The 18,190-nt window shown below is 44.1% G+C and overlaps 2 protein-coding genes across 2 annotated transcripts; one reads left to right on the forward strand and one right to left on the reverse strand.

Annotated features, from left to right (window-relative positions):
• Window positions 1–879: 879 nt before the first annotated feature.
• LOC147299958 (sodium channel regulatory subunit beta-1-like) lies at window positions 880–5,363 on the forward strand (the record flags this gene model as incomplete). Its single annotated transcript, XM_086285217.1, has 4 exons — window positions 880–1,046; window positions 3,618–3,855; window positions 4,925–5,066; window positions 5,287–5,363. Coding segments are annotated over 4 exons (614 nt in total), but the record flags the coding sequence as incomplete, so codon positions are not given.
• Window positions 5,364–12,886: 7,523 nt separating this feature from the next.
• On the reverse strand, window positions 12,887–17,450 carry LOC147299959 (protein Aster-A-like). The gene is made up of 6 exons (XM_086285216.1): window positions 17,441–17,450; window positions 17,151–17,378; window positions 16,925–17,009; window positions 13,972–14,079; window positions 13,125–13,245; window positions 12,887–13,041 (listed from the first exon to the last, which is right to left on the reverse strand). Exons 1-6 carry the CDS (start codon window positions 17,448–17,450, stop codon window positions 12,946–12,948), a joined length of 648 nt encoding a protein of 215 aa, XP_086141342.1. The 3' UTR covers window positions 12,887–12,945.
• Between the last annotated feature and the right edge of the window lie 740 nt (window positions 17,451–18,190).

Consider the following 18,190-nt stretch of genomic DNA (forward strand, 5'->3'; position numbering starts at 1 on the left):
GCCTGTGCTAACCTTCTCTTTCTTCCCTCTTTCATCGCTCCTCTCCCACGTCCCTCCGTGTGGAAGCTTTTCGATTGTGTGTTTCTTCTAAACGTCCGAGGAAGTAAAGAAACAGAGTGGCGTTTTTGCGTGCTCACGGACGACGTGCAGCTGCTGTGTAATGATTTTTCTGATCAGCGTTGTGTGCTGTGTGTTTCTGTCCTCTCCCTCATTCCCCTCCCCACCATCTTACGATTCAAATCAAACGCTTCCCAGAGGTGAGAGTTGAGAATAGCACAAGATCATTGGTTGAGAGCGATGCTGAGGCCGCAGTGGAAACTGCAAGGTGCAGTGTGAGACAGAAACATTTGGAGTTGCAGGTGTGTAACTCCTGGCCGATGAGAAGTATGTGTCATGATGATGATGGCATATATAGACTCACGCTTCTATATATGAATTTAGCTCAGTTAGCAGTGGCCAGAATGCAAGATAATGGTATCGCTCACTGCAACCTCTTTATTTCCCCCCAGTTTCAGTTAAAAAACACCAGAAGTGAAAATTACTCTAAACAGAGAACCCAAACTTACCAAATCTAATCCATCTATGAGCTGAAACGATGAGGGGAAATAAAAAATTGCAAGAAAAAAGCTATGCCCGATACAAAAAACTCGCATGTAATGAGCATTGGGACCAAGCACGTAAAAGTAAAGTAGCTAACATTGTTTTCTCGAGTACAGTTTAGACAGTTTGCCTGCAAGTACTGAGAGAAAACACCAAATTCAGCCTTTCCTTTGAGTCACGGGCACATGACAGAGAGGAAGACGGCCACTCACGGCAGTTACCTCTGACCCCGTGACCCGCAAAAAGACAGAAACTAACTGCGTCTCCCTCACTCTGCAGCGCCGCTGTGCTACGGGGCCTGCGTGGAAGTGGACTCGGACACAGAGGCTGTTATCAACGAGGGCTTCAAGCTGGGCTGCATCTACTGTAAGATGAGAGGCGAGGTGGATGCCACGGCCACCGTCAAATGGTCCTTCAAAGGTTCAGGCGACAGCGACTTCTCAGATGTAAGCGTGGAGTGATGACTTCAGGGAGAGCTCTTTGAGAACACCGCGTTCTTAAGCTGGGAGGCGGTGACAATTAATGGGTGGTCTGAAGGGGCATAGAGCTTCTGCAGAGCGAGGGCATTTTTTAAAGTGAAGTGGCAACATGTCCATGGGATATCTGGCAAGTTGATCAGAAATAAAATCTGAAAACTAGTCAAACAATTAGCGAGTTATAAAGATCTTAGCACAGAATATACAAGGAAACTGATGTCATTCACTTTTTCTGAAGCCTCAGCTTTTGGTTGGTGTTTGGTTAACAAGCTGCATCCATAAACTGTGGAGGTGAAATGTATGGCATACTGCCTATTCGGTGCTTTCACTTCTTGGATGGTGTGTTAGTACATTTAGGCCCACAGCAGTCATGTTATTTATCAGATGGTTGGATGAGCTGTAGATGCTCTTCAAGCAGAGACCAAATCCTGTTTCTTCTTTTATTTTATTTTATTTTTTTACCAAGCTGTAAACATCTGTGATTCCATTATAAAGTTGGACATTTTTATTTAAATGTTGTGGAGAGGTATGCCTGTTATGCTTACATATCCCTAAAATAGCAGTGGTGAAATTTATTAAGCCAGAAATATCGTAAAGATGCTCTGGAGCTAGATGTCTCAGATGTCTCAACACACACATCATCACAGCAGCCTCTCCTCTTCTGGGAAAATGATGGCAATGCATTTTTCATGAGGCAGAGCAGAGAGATGCATTTTCCATGACAGGTTTTCAGCACCAACTGAAAAACATCTTTTACTTACTTAAGGAGACACAACCAGGCACATCAAAAGGCCATTACGCCGTATGCATACAGCAGGAAAGATCCCATTAGCCTTGAGCTGCCTTTTAGTTTCAGCATCCATTAATTCACCAGCAAGTGCAGATATGAGATGTAGACTGCAGCTCAGTCAATATCGGGAAGAGATGTGGAGACCAGATGTCTGTTTCTTTAAACATGCATGGAGTCATTGATCAATGGCTCTGAGCAGCATTCACAGAGAGTTGGGGAATGGCTGCATTCACAGCATTGTAAGATGGTGTGAATGCAGGAGGATTGCCATGATTTATTCATCGGGGAAACCAAACATCCTCTGCCTAAGAGCTACATCGTCAGGCCAGGACTCTGCAGTCTATTTACACCTACAGGCCAGTGGACACTCTTTCAACGATGAGGATGTACACATCCTGGACAGGGAGGAACGCTGGTTTGAGCGCGGAGTCAAGGAGGCCATTTACGTGAAAAGGGAAAGACCATCTCTGAATGGAGGAGGGGGCCTAAGGGTACATCTGTCACCATCTTACAACGCTGTGATTGCAGCCATTCCCCAACCCTCTGTGAATGGGACTCATGGCCATTGATCAATGAGTTTGATCAGTGGTTGTTGATCAGTGGTCATGAGAATTTGCATATCAATGGTCAAAGAACTGACCTCCTTTCAGTCATTATGCAAATATGCTGTTTATAAAGCTGGAAACCTGCAGTCAGCTGAGACTGAAGAAGTCACCTGGATGAGTGACGAAACATTTCTCCCACTGAAAATGTCCAGATGAACAGAATCCACTTTCTGGGATTTCATTACCTGGATGATTGAGCATGCGTCAAGACGTGAAAGATGCTCTGATCTTAAATATGACCATTTTATCTCTATTAATCGGCTATGTACTGCAGGCCTTTAAGGTGGACATAATTAAACCTTTTTTTTAATTAAACTGTCACTTGACCAGCTGTCTTAGCTAATTATAGGCCAATCTCCAACCTTCCTTTCATATCAAAAATCCTTGAAAGAGTAGTTGTCAAACAGTTAACAGATCATCTGCAGAGGAATGGCTTATTTGAAGCGTTTCAGTCAGGTTTCAGAGCTCATCACAGCACAGAAACAGCTTTAGTGAAGGTTACAAATGATCTTCTTATGGCCTCTGACAGTGGACTCATCTCTGTGCTTGTCCTGCTAGACCTCAGTGCTGCGTTCGATACTGTTGACCATAATATCCTATTAGAGCGATTAGAACATGCTGTAGGTATTACAGGTACTGCGCTGCAGTGGTTTGTATCATATCTATCTAATAGACTCCAATTTGTACATGTAAATGGAGAGTCCTCTTCACACACTAAGGTCAATTATGGTGTTCCACAGGGTTCAGTGCTAGGACCAATTCTATTTACATTATACATGCTTCCCTTAGGCAGCATCATTAGAAGACATAGCATAAATTTTCACTGCTATGCAGATGACACCCAGGTGTTGCACCTGTATAGTTTATGGATGCAGTTTTCTAATCAGGCTTGCTTGTGTTGGGCAATGAACACAGCACTCTACCCTCTCCTTTCAAATATAACTCCAAAAACCAAAACCATTCAAATGTGGAGAATCTTCTGTATAATGAAATGATTAGAGTGATTTCATGTGAAGCCTGTAAATAAATATGATTTCACAACAAAGAATGTCAATTCAATCCAAGAACAGGTAGAAAAACACGTGTAAAATGTAAAATGTGTAAGTGTAAAATGATGTCTTTCCCTCCCTCTGCCTCCTCTTCCAGCTGTACATTTATGATAATGCAAGGGGCGAGATCATTGACCCACGTTTCTACGAGCGTCTGGACTGGAACGGCAGCAAGAATACCAGGGACCTGCAGGATGGCTCCATCTACATCCTCAATGTGACCTACAATGACACTGGAACCTACAAATGCGAATTTAGCCGGCTCCTCAAATACAGCAACTATGACTACCAAACGGCCATCGAGAAGAACATCACCATTAATGTGGTTGCACGGCGTAAGCACTGCACCCAAAACACCGACTGACTCATACTTCCTGTTCTGGTTTACTGATTTTTGCATGAATTCATGCTGAGGTGTAGTTCTGAGATCAGGCCTCATTTCTCACACTTCTTTTTATTTATTTTTTTTATCTCTGGTTAGTGTAAACTAAGCAACAGAAGAATAAAGCCAACCAGCTAACTAGAGTTACTGAACTGGACATGCTGGCTGTGTGTAATGTCATTATGTGGGGTTAGGGGTTAGGGGTGTGTTGTCCACAGTGTCAGACGCTCTGTTGGTGCATCTTTTTAAGCAAGCTAGTTATTTAACAGATTATTCAGCACTTTCCTCCTCTGGGAGAGAGCAGCACACCCTTCGAAAACAGCAGTCCTGGATGTTGAAAAATGGTGAGCGACACACTGTCTCAGTGATGTCATCACTCAGTTCACCGCTAAAGGACACCTTGTGTGCAAATGAGCCACGTCAGCTGGGTTAAAATACGTTGCAGCATCACATCACAAAGCAAAGCACCGAAAAACAAATCACAACAACAGTTTCCTTAAAGTGATTTATATTGTAGGTAAAGACCTGCAACAATACAGAGAAAACAATTATTGTTTTTGCTACCAAACAATTAACTAGATGCTATTTTTTACTGATTTATTTAACTCAAAATGTATCATGTAATCTAATTTACAATAAAAATCATAACGATGATGTAGAAGTCTCAAAAACTACCAAATATGATACACTTGGCTTTACAGGTTAAGCACATCCTTTATAAATTAAGAGGTGTCCCTAACAAAGATGAGAGACATGAGCTCTCCAGGGTCCTGATTCTGCCTGAGGGTCTCCTCTCAGTAACGAGGTCAGTGTATGCTTAAGTAAAAGAAAGATTATGAGTTAAACACTCATTTTAAGACACTTTTTTTCTTCTCTTGGATCTTTATGATGTCATAGAGGGTCAGGTGGAGTTAAAACAGCTTGTTTCAGAGGGAGGATGAACTAAGATAGGATCAAGACAAATGAAGATTTTGAACTATAAACATCCAAACATCCAAATTCAACCCTGTGCATCTCTCTAGTTACCCGGGGAATGGCGTCCATCTTGTCTGAGGTGATGATGTACGTCTCCATCATCGGGCTGCAGTTTTGGCTCTTGGTTGAGATGATTTACTGCTACAGGAAGATCTCGGCAGCAGGAGAGGAAGCTCTGAGAGAGAGCGCGTGAGTACCGCCTAAAGCACACGAGCAGTAGCAGCCCTTTGTTTCCAGATCCTGCTGGGCCGTCCAAATGTCCTGACGTCCCACCTTCCGACCTCGTTTTTCCATCCTACTGTTACAATCTGCTGTTTTCAACATGACATTCTCCTTTTCCTCTCACTGAGCTGACATCTTCTGATTCTGATTCTTGTTTCTCTCCTTTCTCCTTCTCGCTTTCTTCCAGGGAGGAGTATTTAGCTATAGCATCGGAAAGTAAAGATAATTGTGCAGGTGCACAAGTGGCAGAATAGCACCGGTAGGTGTCGATCTGTGAAATTCTGAATTCAGTTTCTTTTGTTTTCTTTTCCATTTTGAGAAAACGCAAAAAGGGCGGGTTAGGAAGTCATGCAGTAGTCAGATTACATCCAAGAATCACCCAGACACATAAGAGCACATATGTAAGTAGTTTTCATGTCAACATATAAGCCATGCATTTGCAGCAAAGCTCACCGTAGGTCAGGCCTTCTTTTACTTTTCTCATCATTTTACTGAAATCTTATTTTACTTGTGTGAAAAACATAAATTAATAATAAAACTCTGACAAATTCCAGTAATTATGTGTTTTGAATCAGTCTGGTGACCCCAGGCTTCATCTTACAAGCGCCTCTCGTTAGATAGCTCCACTCAGGCGGGAGATCTTCAAAATAACAGCATGAGGAACATTTAGAGAGCATTACATGACATTAATACTTTCAGATTTTATGCTATAAGAACACCTGATCAGCACTTACGCCTGACCTGTGCTCACAGCACAGCTCTGTCCAGAAAACCAGAACTGGAGCTGTGGAGTTTACACCCAAAGCCCCCAAAGAGACCCACAGACTCTAACACCTCATCAGGAGCAGCGCGTCAGGAGTGCTGCACACCGCTGAGCCACATTATGGCTCAAACAGCTCCAATTTCAATCTTTAGTTTTGATTTTTAACCTGAATTTGGCCTTCAAAGCGTGATGATTTTGTTTCCACTGACTGTTGCTACATGATCTCATTCTCACTGAATTACAGAGTAATGCCAGCTAAGGTGTTAGGAGTTAACAGCAACAGCATTTTACTTTGTGGGAATTTGGAGGAATAGTGGTGCATTTTACGAATAACATTTAAGTTATTGATGAATTATGTGGGCTTTTTATGGCCCCTGGACCTCATGTTTGAAACCGGTGCTTTAAATTTAAAAACTGAGCTCACTGCCTCACATCGCTCGCTTGCAGTGACTTACAGTTTTCTTTGTTTTTTTTTCAATCTTCAGATTGGGGAAACGTTCAAGGCGGCTTCTTTGAGGAGTTGCTCGTCCTCTTGTGTGCCCTCTCCCCCCCTCACCATCCTCTCCACAAGCTGGAAACATGGAACCACAGCAAGGAGAAAGATCTTCACAGAAAGTTTTTTTTTTTTTCCTAAAGTGACTTTCTGCAGCAGGATGAAGGACGAACTTTCTGAGAGAACACACGGATGCATCAGGTCTTTGTTAAGCTGGACAGAGGGAGGGAGTCATGCTGTATATAGGTGTATAAGTCTGCACAGAACACATGTAGGGTCTATTATACGCTACATATTCACTAACTGCATGATTACAAGTTTATCAAGAAATACTTCATCACTCTCCATGTGTTGGTGCCAGTGAGTGTTAAAATCCCTGGTTTCCTCTGCAGGTTCACAAAACTGTGGAGCCAAATAAAAACTGTTTATCATGTTTATCTATATAACCACGATAATCAGTTTATACTACAAAATAATGTAAAATACAAATATAACTGCAGGTCTATCTTACGTGCAGCTCACTGTTCATCAGCTGGAGAAAATGTCCACACATCCAAACACTTTGAACCTTTTTAACCCGCAGGATGTGGAGCAGCTTTTAATACAGATGATTTTGAGACGGTTCTGATTGTCTGATTAAAGTTTCTGCGCACATGAAACACGACAGCTTCACCTTCACACGCAGCAGAAAAGTGCTGCTAAATCTTTATTTCACCACACAAATGTTACCTTACAGACAAAGATGCACTCACAGGTTACAGTGGACATATTCTGCTTTTCCTTATTCTCCGTCATATATACATTCCTATGATGGCGTTCAGACCCCGAACTTTCAGCCCCAGAAGCTTCTAGATGAAGCTGTCATCCTCCTCCTCAGAGGCCAAATCCTGTTTTTGTGTCAGGCTGTAAAAATGTTTATTTCTGCTGCAAAGTTTACTGTAGAGTCTACAGGGACCGACTCCCTGCTGGAGTTAGGCTCTGGTGGACATTAGGGGAACTGCAGGCAGCCTCTGCAGCTGTTTGCCCTGTGCTGTGGTGGTGCTTGTTACTGCTGGAGTCCTTTTGTTTTGGTGGAAGATTTGGGGGATTGGGTTCTAGCACCAGCCCTGCACTGGTGAACAAAAGGCATGCAAAGCTACTCCATTTCAGACCAGCAATATAAACGGAGCAGGAATGAGCAGAATAGGTCTGCTGCAGCAAGTTTTAATGTTCAACATTAGATCCTGTTTTATCTCATGTACGTCACAGGCCAGGTTAAAAAAGCCTGGCAGGCCTTTTCAGCAGCTGTTTAAACTGGCTGTTTGACACAAGGAGGCTCGCTGCTCATTTGAATTTGTCCTTCAAAGTTGTTTACAAGCATCAGTGCTGAAAAACAAACAAACAGTGACTTCCTGTCACAGATCAGAAGCTGATGCCCCCGAGAAAGTGTAACGCTCAGCAGCTGAACGTTTCCCACTGATGTTTAGCTTCACACCAATGTCTTAGTGTCTTTGTAGAAAACTTAAGGGCTCAACAAGCTATTATAAAACTGCTGTGGGCAAATGTACCACAAACCGTGCCCAGTGTGCCTCCCGGAGAGAAGCCAGTGGAAACACAAAAGGGAAAAAGGTGAAGCCTTGGCTTTTAAGAAAAACATGTTTCCAGATAGCCACTAGATGGCAGCTCAACACTGCCAGTCTGCATGTTTACTGCTCATCTGTTGTACAAAAGTAAGTTTCATACTTTGAGAGTTTAAGGAGGAGACACACGTACCTGCATGCTGCGTGTTGGAATAATGCAAAGGCGGAAAAGTGACGTTTTCTTTTCAGTACAAACACCAAAAGTTTGAGATGCTAAAAAAGAACAAATAAGCATCCATGCACTCCTTTCTAAGTGATGTTGTTTGTGCTTTGAATACATTTTCCTGCACAAATGAAGAAACCGGTGAAACGAGAAGAAACCTTCTGCTCGTGCTTCAGCAAATCAAAAACTGCAGTTTTAGGTGTGGAAATGTTGCTTACTGGAAACAAAATGAAATAAAGAAACACTGAAATAAATCAAACTTCTGACACAATAAGCTGTTCGAGTCCTTTACATGTGTGTCGGGTTAATGTGCAGTGAAGTCTGTGAATGAAGTAAAACTGAGCTGCAAACACTCGAATTAGTTTTTAAAGTAAATTCTGCATTTTATTGTAGATTCTGTTCCTGGGTGGTCACATGTTAGTAATGTTAGTTATTCATGTTATATGTTTGTGAGCCAAAGACAGTTTTTTCCAGTCCAGGATCTCTATGATGTCACCTCACAGAGGAGCTGAAAGATTTTCTAAGAACAAAGTTGAGTTTACGGCGACCCCGCTTGGTCAGAACGTGCAGAGCTCAGCGTAACGGTGACTTTATGAACTTCAGTCTTCAACAAGTGAAAAGTTCTGTGGGGTTAAGATCAGGTGACTGACTTGGCCATTCAAGAATACTCCTTTGCTTTAATAAACTGAGTTGCTTTGGCTGTTTTGGGTCATTGTCCATCTGTTTTATGAAATGAGGCCCAATCAGTTTTTAGCAGTATTTAGCAGGATGTGAGCAGACAGTTTGTCTCTGAACACCTCAGAGTTCATTCAGCTGCTTCTGTCCTGAGTCACATCATCAATAAACACTAGTGTCTCAGTGCTACTGGCAGCCGTGCACGCCCAAACCATCACACAGCCTCCCCCGTGTTTTACAGACGATGTGGTGTGTTCTGGATCATGAGCTGTTCCACACCTTCCTCTTTGTTTCAGCCGTCCAAAGAATACTTTTTAGCCTTTCTATTCTTGAGGCCCTCTGTATTTACTTTCATGCAGTCTTCTCTTAAGGTTAGACTTGGATATCGATACGCCTCCTGGAAAGTGTTGTTCACTTGATAGGCTGTTGTGAAGTGGTTTCTCTTCACCATGGAAATTATTCTGCGATCATCCACCATTGCTGTCTTCTCTGGACGTCCAGGTCTTTTTGCGTTGCTGAGGTCACAGTGCTTTCTTTCTGTCTCAGGATGTACAACACTGAAGACTTTGCAACTCCTAATACTGCAGCATTTTCTCTGATGAGGTTTTTCTGCTCCTTTGAGCGCATGTGTGGTGGATCATAATTTGGTGGATCAGTTTTAGAATTGTACATCTCGGTTCCTTACATTTCATGTCATGTCTTTATTAATGTTTTATTTGTTGCTTTGACTGTTTTCGAATAGAATATGCAGTGGGAATATAGAGGGAGATAAGTAGTGAAAGTTCTGTCTGGGTTGATTGTGCGTCGATCCATTGGTAATGCCTCAGGGCTCCAGTAGGTGGGTTCGCGCGCCTCCTTCACTCACAGACGAGTGAGAGCTGCGTGTCTGTGCCGTTCTTTCACCTCTCCTCACTATTTCCCCTGTTTAAGGTAACTGCCATGCACAGAACTGTATAAATGTGTGTTACTGTTGATTATTACGTTGTTATCATTGTTCATTATAGCGAAAGATGTGAATTGCGGACTGTTTTTGGCTGAGACGTTCCAGTTAATCTCTGTTGCTGTGTATGCTAGTTTTCGCTAGTACTCCGCCATATTGTGTGAATATTTTTCTGTTACTGTCTGTATAGGTTTTTGTCCAGTGTTAAAGTTAATGTTGTCCAAAGTATTTTTATAAACTCAATACAGACGAGTGAGAGTGAGAGCTGCGTGTCTGTGCCATTCTTTCACCTCTCCTCACTATTTCCCCTGTTTAAGGGCACAACACATGTTGTCTGTTCACAGCAAAATCTTCCAAATGCAAACACCTCAGACCAACTCCAGATAAGTTCTACATAAAAGGAGACCTTTTATTTCACAGACCCATGATGGACTTTTTGTAGTCCCTTTTAATTCTTCACATCACAGATTCAGAAACATCTCTGACATTTTGGACCATGTTCATGTGATAATGTCACACAGTCATAAAGGGATGGACATGGTCAGCAACAACACTCAGGTTGGCTGTGGAGTTTAAATGCTGCCATGCTGGAAGTGAGGGGGAAATATCGCCCACAGCAGCAGCCTGAGCTGCTGATACAGGCAGGAGGGGTCATGCTTTCATGCTGTTTACAACAAATTCTGACCCTGATTGGTGCAGAAATCAAAACTCAGACCAGGAAACATCTTTCTATCTGTGTAGATCGTAGCACGCGTGCTCTGCTGTGGATGTGATTGGCTGCTTTGCATTAGCGAGTTGTTGGCCAGGCGGTGACTGGGGAGTGGACAGGTTCTGTCTTCAGACTGTGACACTGTGAAACCCGATATCTTTGCAATTTTTGAATGAACCTATATTTATTTTTCAGTCCTGAAAATTGGATGGATTTATGAAGTTCTGATCAAAAAGCAAAAATAAAAACCTTTTATATTTCCGCTCAATGAAGGTGAAATTTTGCACGACTTCATTAATATATTAAAATTAGGTGATTTGAGCAGAGCAGAACGTAACGCAGGAGAAATGAAAACCCAATTACTGCTGAGCCAGCAGAGCAGCTCCAGGCGTTAAGGTCAGTGTTGGGACTGAGAAACGCTGACACGCTTCTGCAGAACCAGTTCTTGACTCGGTGCTTTTATTCTCGAGGCAGAGAACTTCTCTTTGGATCAGGTCAACTCTTTCTGCTGGGGAAATGAGCGATGCTCAGAAGTGCAGATTTGTGAAAATGATTTTGTTAATTGAATACATGCAGACAATTATTAAAACAACTGGTGCCATTATTCAGTAAACAAACACATCATTTACTTATTTTTAAGGGTTGCCATCTAAAAGCTTTAGCTAAAACCTTCACTAGGGGGCAGTGTTTCACCTGTAGGTCTGTTCCCAGGTTTGAGACCAGCAGACATGAATCCCGAGAGAGGACTGCATCAGGGCACCCCAGCTTTAGTCCTGATATGTTTTCTGTTGTTCTTTTAATCCACCCGCACCACCACAGTAAATAAAGCGGTCAAGTAAAAGTCACACGGACTAACTGCACCTTCTAGTGGTGCAAAGAGGCATTACAGTAAAGCACAGCCTGGTTTATCCTCACTGTGTACGATTGTGTCGTTTCAACGATCATCAGCACAGGAGCTCAGATATTCCCAGGATGGGATGGAGGTGGTGCAGGGAAAGATGAGACCTTTTGGAGACTCTACTCCCTGTTTTAACATCATCTACTGCACTGACGGAGGTTTTCCTCGGTGGGAGAACACTGCAGGAACTTTATTTATGAACCAAAATGGATTAAGCCAAAGGAGACAAACACAGACTCAAAGAAAAGCGAGGCGTTGTTGCGTGTTTAGAGCTTTTCATTTCTCTCCATGGCGTGATGTACAATCACATCTTTACAGTACATTCCCATCTCTGCTCCTCATCCCTCTCTCCCTCCTTTAATAAATAGTACATCCTTTTGTTATCCACGGATGGCCGTGCACAGCAGGGCCCGCATGCTTCAGCAGACGCCGTTTTCCAAAACGAAATGGAGAGAGAAAGAGAAGGAGAGCATGAGGAAGAGCAGGAAAGAAAACCAGAGAGGAAGCTCTCGGGTGGGTGAAATGTTTCAGGTCCAGTGAGCGGGGAGGACGAATGGCGACAAAAATCAAAGTCGGAAGATGAAAACTGAATAAAAAGAAGATGAATCGTACAAACACACACACAGAAAAACAATACTGCCAGAAAAATTCCCTTTTTTCTTCTCCGGGACCCTCAGAGGTCTGCTTGGTCCTCACAGGAGTCGCTCCGTCACTGATGAGACCTCAGAGTTTCCACCTGAACCCAACATGAAAGAGAAATCTTCAAAAACAAACTAACACGAACGCCCGTCTCTCATCTCCAAATGTCCTCTGCTGCCCACACACACACACACACACACACACAGACACACGGTTCATTATTATCATTATATATATATATATATATATGTATCTATGTACTACTCTGCTTGAAACATTCAGAACATGAATCACTATTATTGCTGGGGCCAGTGATCGTTCTCGTGGAGCCCCTCTTGGCCCACACACAAAACAGCAAATCAGAGCAGGAAACAGGCATCACATGACTTCTTCAGAGCAGGACGGGACAGTCAGCGGCAACAATAAATACTGTCATGGTCCAGGAAACAGTCGGACGCACCAAGTTTGAAAAAGACATAAAACCCTGACGGAGCCCGGGAGAAGTGGGAGCGTGTTCCTCGTCCTCTCTTTTTTCTCGTCCTCTGAGAGTCGATCGACGCTCCCACTTTCCCGAATCGCTGAACCTCTAAAATGTTGCAGGTCAGAAGAGGAAGTTTGGTCTGTGATAGTCGAGGTCTGAATTAAAGGAGATTGCAGCCGACCGTGTGGTCCGGGTGGTCTGAACGGGCCCACCTGTGGCCTCGTCTCACACACTCTCACACACACTCACACTCACACACGGTCGACTTGCAGCTGCAGGGAAATTATTGCTGTGGTCCTGAAAGCTTCCAGTCTGAGTTCACTCGAGGCGAACGTCGCTGTTTCAAGTCAGTCGGGCGAGGAGAGTTCTGAGCGCCGTCCTCTCTCACCGGGGTTCGAGTGGGAAACGATCCGAATCTCTGCGGGTTCAGAGGTTGGGAGGGGGGGGCAGTCGGAGCAGGCGAGCTTCAGGCCTCGGTCAGGGACTCCGTGTCAGGAGGGGGGTCCTGCTTGACCTCTGGGACCACGATGCCCTGGTGGAGCTTCTCTAAAGACTGCTTCATCTGGAGACAGAGAGAGGGACACGCTGGGTTATAATCTGTGAGCTGAAACCAGCCGCCAACGCAAACTGAGAAGGGACGCCAACCTGGTCGAGCAGCGAGACGGAGGACTGCAGGATCTGCTGCCACTTGCTGAGCTGGGCCTGATGAAACTGCCTCTGCAGCTGCAGGACCTGAGCCCACTCCCCAGCAGTCTGAGGCAAAGGACTGAGGGGGCGAGGAGGAGGAAGAGGAGAAACAAGAGGAAGAAGAAGAAGAGCTCTTTAACCCAGAGTCAACAATACAGAGTGAATCATCATCCTGTGTGCTGCCCAAAGCACCGAAACATGTTTGAAAAACTCAGTAGGTTATTAAAATTATCCACAAATCCGGCCGTGAGCAGTTTCATGGAGGAACTATTTTCTTCCAACCAAACCGAGCGTGTCACAGTGTGCAGGAGGCGGCCACACAAACCCGAGAATTAAAGCTTTCGCTCCTCACAGGATGGAAACATCAGTGACGTCCACCTGTAACGTTAGCTCGCGGCACTCTTCTGTAACTGGCGGATGGAGACGGTAGAAAGAAAATAGTCCCTGTTTCACAGAGAATGAGACAAAACGGGACTTCCTTCCCGCTGAAAGCCAGTTTTGTTTTTGCTGTTTGATTCGTGTTGTGTGAAATAGATTTTTTGATTATTATTATTATTATTTAAATGATCCTCATTTTTACTGATTTTATCCCCTTTAAAACATTTTGTTCTGATCTGTTGCTATGCAGTAACAGAGCTGTGGTCCCCCACAGGAGCAAATCATACCAAGCACCAATTATCACCACGCCTCTGCCTTCACAGAGGAACGCAGAGAGCGGTGTGTGTGTGTGTGTGTGTGTGTGTGTGTGTGTGTGTGTGTGTGTGTGTGTGTGTGTGTTTAAGGAAAACTGGGCGGTGTGTTTTACCTGTCAGCAACAGAGTAGGAGTGCCACGTCTCCAGTGTATGTGCGGCTCTTTCCAGAGCGTACAGCTTGTAGAACAGCAGCATGTTGAGCGCCACCAGCACCACCAGACTGACGGGGACAGACAGAGAGCGCACAGAGGTCAGAGTCACTGACCGCCAACCACAAACACTGAAAATGTTTCACACTGAACCACACGGACAGCAGGAAGGTCGAAAAACCAACGGAACAAAAGAACACACACAAATATTTGTGGGTTTGTTCGAGTCTGTGCTGTTACAGGAAGAATCCACCGTCAGCTAACACACACAGGCTGATTTTAAGGCTTTTTTTCATGTTTTAAATGATTTTTTAAAAAACATTTAAGAACCAGTTTCTCTCCTGCTGGAAACCTTTAACGAGAATTCATCCCAGCCATGATACAAACGACACAGACGGCACGCTGTGGCCTTTAAGCTGGTCTCACTGCACCACATATACAGGGGGTGCAGAATTATTAGGCAAATGAGTATTTTGTCCACATCATCCTCTTCATGCATGTTGTCTTACTCCAAGCTGTATAGGCTCGAAAGCCTACTACCAATTAAGCATATTAGGTGATGTGCATCTCTGTAATGAGAAGGGGTGTGGTCTAATGACATCAACACCCTATATCAGGTGTGCATAATTATTAGGCAACTTCCTTTCCTTTGGCCAAATGGGTCAAAAGAAGGACTTGACAGGCTCAGAAAAGTCAAAAATAGTGAGATATCTTGCAGAGGGATGCAGCAGTCTTAAAATTGCAAAGCTTGTGAAGCGTGATCATCGAACAATCAAGCGTTTCATTCAAAATAGTCAACAGGGTCGCAAGAAGCGTGTGGAAAAACCAAGGCGCAAAATAACTGCCCATGAACTGAGAAAAGTCAAGCGTGCAGCTGCCAAGATGCCACTTGCCACCAGTTTGGCCATATTTCAGAGCTGCAACATCACTGGAGTGCCCAAAAGCACAAGGTGTGCAATACTCAGAGACATGGCCAAGGTAAGAAAGGCTGAAAGACGACCACCACTGAACAAGACACACAAGCTGAAACGTCAAGACTGGGCCAAGAAATATCTCAAGACTGATTTTTCTAAGGTTTTATGGACTGATGAAATGAGAGTGAGTCTTGATGGGCCAGATGGATGGGCCTGTGGCTGGATTGGTAAAGGGCAGAGAGCTCCAGTCCGACTCAGACGCCAGCAAGGTGGAGGTGGAGTACTGGTTTGGGCTGGTATCATCAAAGATGAGCTTGTGGGGCCTTTTCGGGTTGAGGATGGAATCAAGCTCAACTCCCAGTCCTACTGCCAGTTTCTGGAAGACACCTTCTTCAAGCAGTGGTACAGGAAGAAGTCTGCATCCTTCAAGAAAAACATGATTTTCATGCAGGACAATGCTCCATCACACGCGTCCAAGTACTCTACAGCGTGGCTGGCAAGAAAGGGTATAAAAGAAGAAAAACTAATGACATGGCCTCCTTGTTCACCTGATCTGAACCCCATTGAGAACCTGTGGTCCATCATCAAATGTGAGATTTACAAGGAGGGAAAACAGTACACCTCTCTGAACAGTGTCTGGGAGGCTGTGGTTGCTGCTGCACGCAATGTTGATGGTGAACAGATCAAAACACTGACAGGATCCATGGATGGCAGGCTTTTGAGTGTCCTTGCAAAGAAAGGTGGCTATATTGGTCACTGATTTGTTTTTGTTTTGTTTTGTTTTTGAATGTCAGAAATGTATATTTGTGAATGTGGAGATGTTATATTGGTTTCACTGGTAAAAATAAATAATTGAAATGGGTATATATTTGTTTTTTGTTAAGTTGCCTAATAATTATGCACAGTAATAGTCACCTGCACACACAGATATCCCCCTAAAATAGCTAAAACTAAAAACAAACTAAAAACTACTTCCAAAAACATTCAGCTTTGATATTAATGAGTTTTTTGGGTTCATTGAGAACATGGTTGTTGTTCAATAATAAAATTATTCCTCAAAAATACAACTTGCCTAATAATTCTGCACTCCCTGTACATGTATGTCAAACATGCTGAGGAGGTATGACCAGGAGGTTTTGATTAAAAACTTCTAACAAACAATTATTTGATTGATTCTAATTTTGTAACTTTGTTGCATCGACCTTGTTCAGTTTAAAACTTCTCATTTTACAAATAAATCAGACTTGAGGCCGTCGGTTTAGCTCAGCGGCTCTGTCTCTACACCGTCTCTATCCAACAAAGGCTAAAAGGACCCAAAACTGGGTCTTTTGTTTATATGACTTTTGTTTATACGACTTAAAATCTGGTTATGAATCCTCGTTTAAATAATCCTCCTCCTTTGGGGACAGATAATCGTACGTTCATGAGAGCAGCTTAAAATAATCAGCAGCTGTGCTTTTATACCGAAGAGAAATGAACCTCATTCATCACATTTCATTTGAAGTTGACAAAGCTTCATGTTTAGCCTGAACGGTGGATTTTCCTGTACATTTGTGCTCAGAGGTCATATTTAAACAGCCAGTGGTGTAACGTTTAAAGCCTCTCATACGAACCTGATACAGATCCTACGCACAAGAAGTAATGCAGAAAGGAGGGAAAAAGAGAAATAGCAAGAAAGGCATCGTGAGGCCGTTAGTAAGCAGAAGGATTGATTTCCAAAGTGTCTGAATGAGCAACATTCAGCAGTGCACTGAGCAGCAGCGAGCGAGTTTAATCAGAGACATACAATCAAAGCAGGGATGAGATCAGCTCACAGTATAGAAAGCACAGGTGCTCTCATGTGCACCGGTCCTGACGCCGCTGTGCAACAGTACAACCCCTCCTCATACAACTGTGTCTCCGCTGCTGCTGATTAAATAAGACCTAACATGCTGGACGGACAGAGAGGGGCGCTCATCCACAGATGCAATCCACCCACACAGCCGACTCCACAAACACTTACATGAAGCTGACGATGAGGAGGATGGTGGATATGCTGTTGTGCCCGCCGCCGCGTGATCGCTCCCCCAGCTTCATAAACTGAGAGCCTAAAGGACACAACAGTGTACACTTTGTTACTGAATCAGTGACGTTGTGTTGGACGGCTGGAACACCAAACACAACCACCAGAGGGCACTACTGCACACAGGCAGGATTCGCTGGGGGCGTCTGTATCCGGGCGGACTTACCGGCTTCTCTCGTGTCCCTCTCCTCTCCCACTCCTCTGTCCCCTCGGTCTCCGGCACCGACTCCTCCTTCCCTATCTCGCTCCCTCTCACCCTGCCGCCGCGAGCACGTGCGTTTCCTGCGTCGCAGGGCCGGCGGGGTCTTGGCAGCATCGGCGCCCACCGCTTCGCCTGTGGTCACTACGGTAACCTCAGTCTGCAGGAGTGTCTCCAGCTTGCACACCTCGCTCTCTGCGTGAGAGATTTAAGAGAAGAGATTTAAAACCCAGAACGGAAGACTGGAGGCAAAATACCTCGCTCCATGAGGTGTCACAACACGCCCGAAAGAGCGCGAGTCCGGCCAACCAGGAGTCAGCAGCTGAGTGCTGATCACCCGGTCTTTGACCCGATGTCGCCATGTTTCAGTGACAAATGTAGGGAGTTTAAACCATCTGAGGCCTGATCTTTAGCAGAGATGTGTTTAAAGTCGAGTGTGAAGAGGAGTTCCTCTTTTTACTACGCTCAGTTCCACCATCATCAGTGGGGTGTGAAAACTTTCTGTTTTGGTCTCATTTCAGGCATTTCAGCAGCTTACAGCAGGAAATCTTCTCACTGTCAGTTTAAATCATCACATCCTCCCTTGTATTTCCTGGCCAACGTGTGATATTGCCTTCTCGTGTGGACTGACCAAACCTGCATGACGACGGAGAAGCAGAGAGATGTAGCGATGTTGCACCAACCAGCTTTTATTTCCTTTTTTAAAGAACAGGAAATGCAGTTAAAATACTGTGACAGAGACACTTCACAGTCTTTGAGCTTCAACTTTTGTGACAAGTCCATAAACTGAACTACATGTTGCTCTACAGAAGCACCAACACTGTGTTTCGTGACAAATTAAAGGAAAACTACAGTAATGCGCTGCTCAGGGATGGAGAGCAGCGCTGAACTGACGTCTGCAGCTGTTCCTGCTTATCTGAGGGAAAACTTTCTTATATGAATTCAAACTAAATTTGTGTTGTTCATCTCTTCGTCTTCAGAGCGATTTGTTATTCTGACAGCAGTAA

This window comes from Aulonocara sp. 'chitande type north' Nkhata Bay, unplaced genomic scaffold (genome assembly GCF_057382095.1).
Source record: "Aulonocara sp. 'chitande type north' Nkhata Bay isolate Kocher_YH1m ecotype deep benthic unplaced genomic scaffold, A_spYH_male_GT1.1 unmapped_scaffold_42, whole genome shotgun sequence".
NCBI lineage: Eukaryota > Metazoa > Chordata > Actinopteri > Cichliformes > Cichlidae > Aulonocara > Aulonocara sp. 'chitande type north' Nkhata Bay.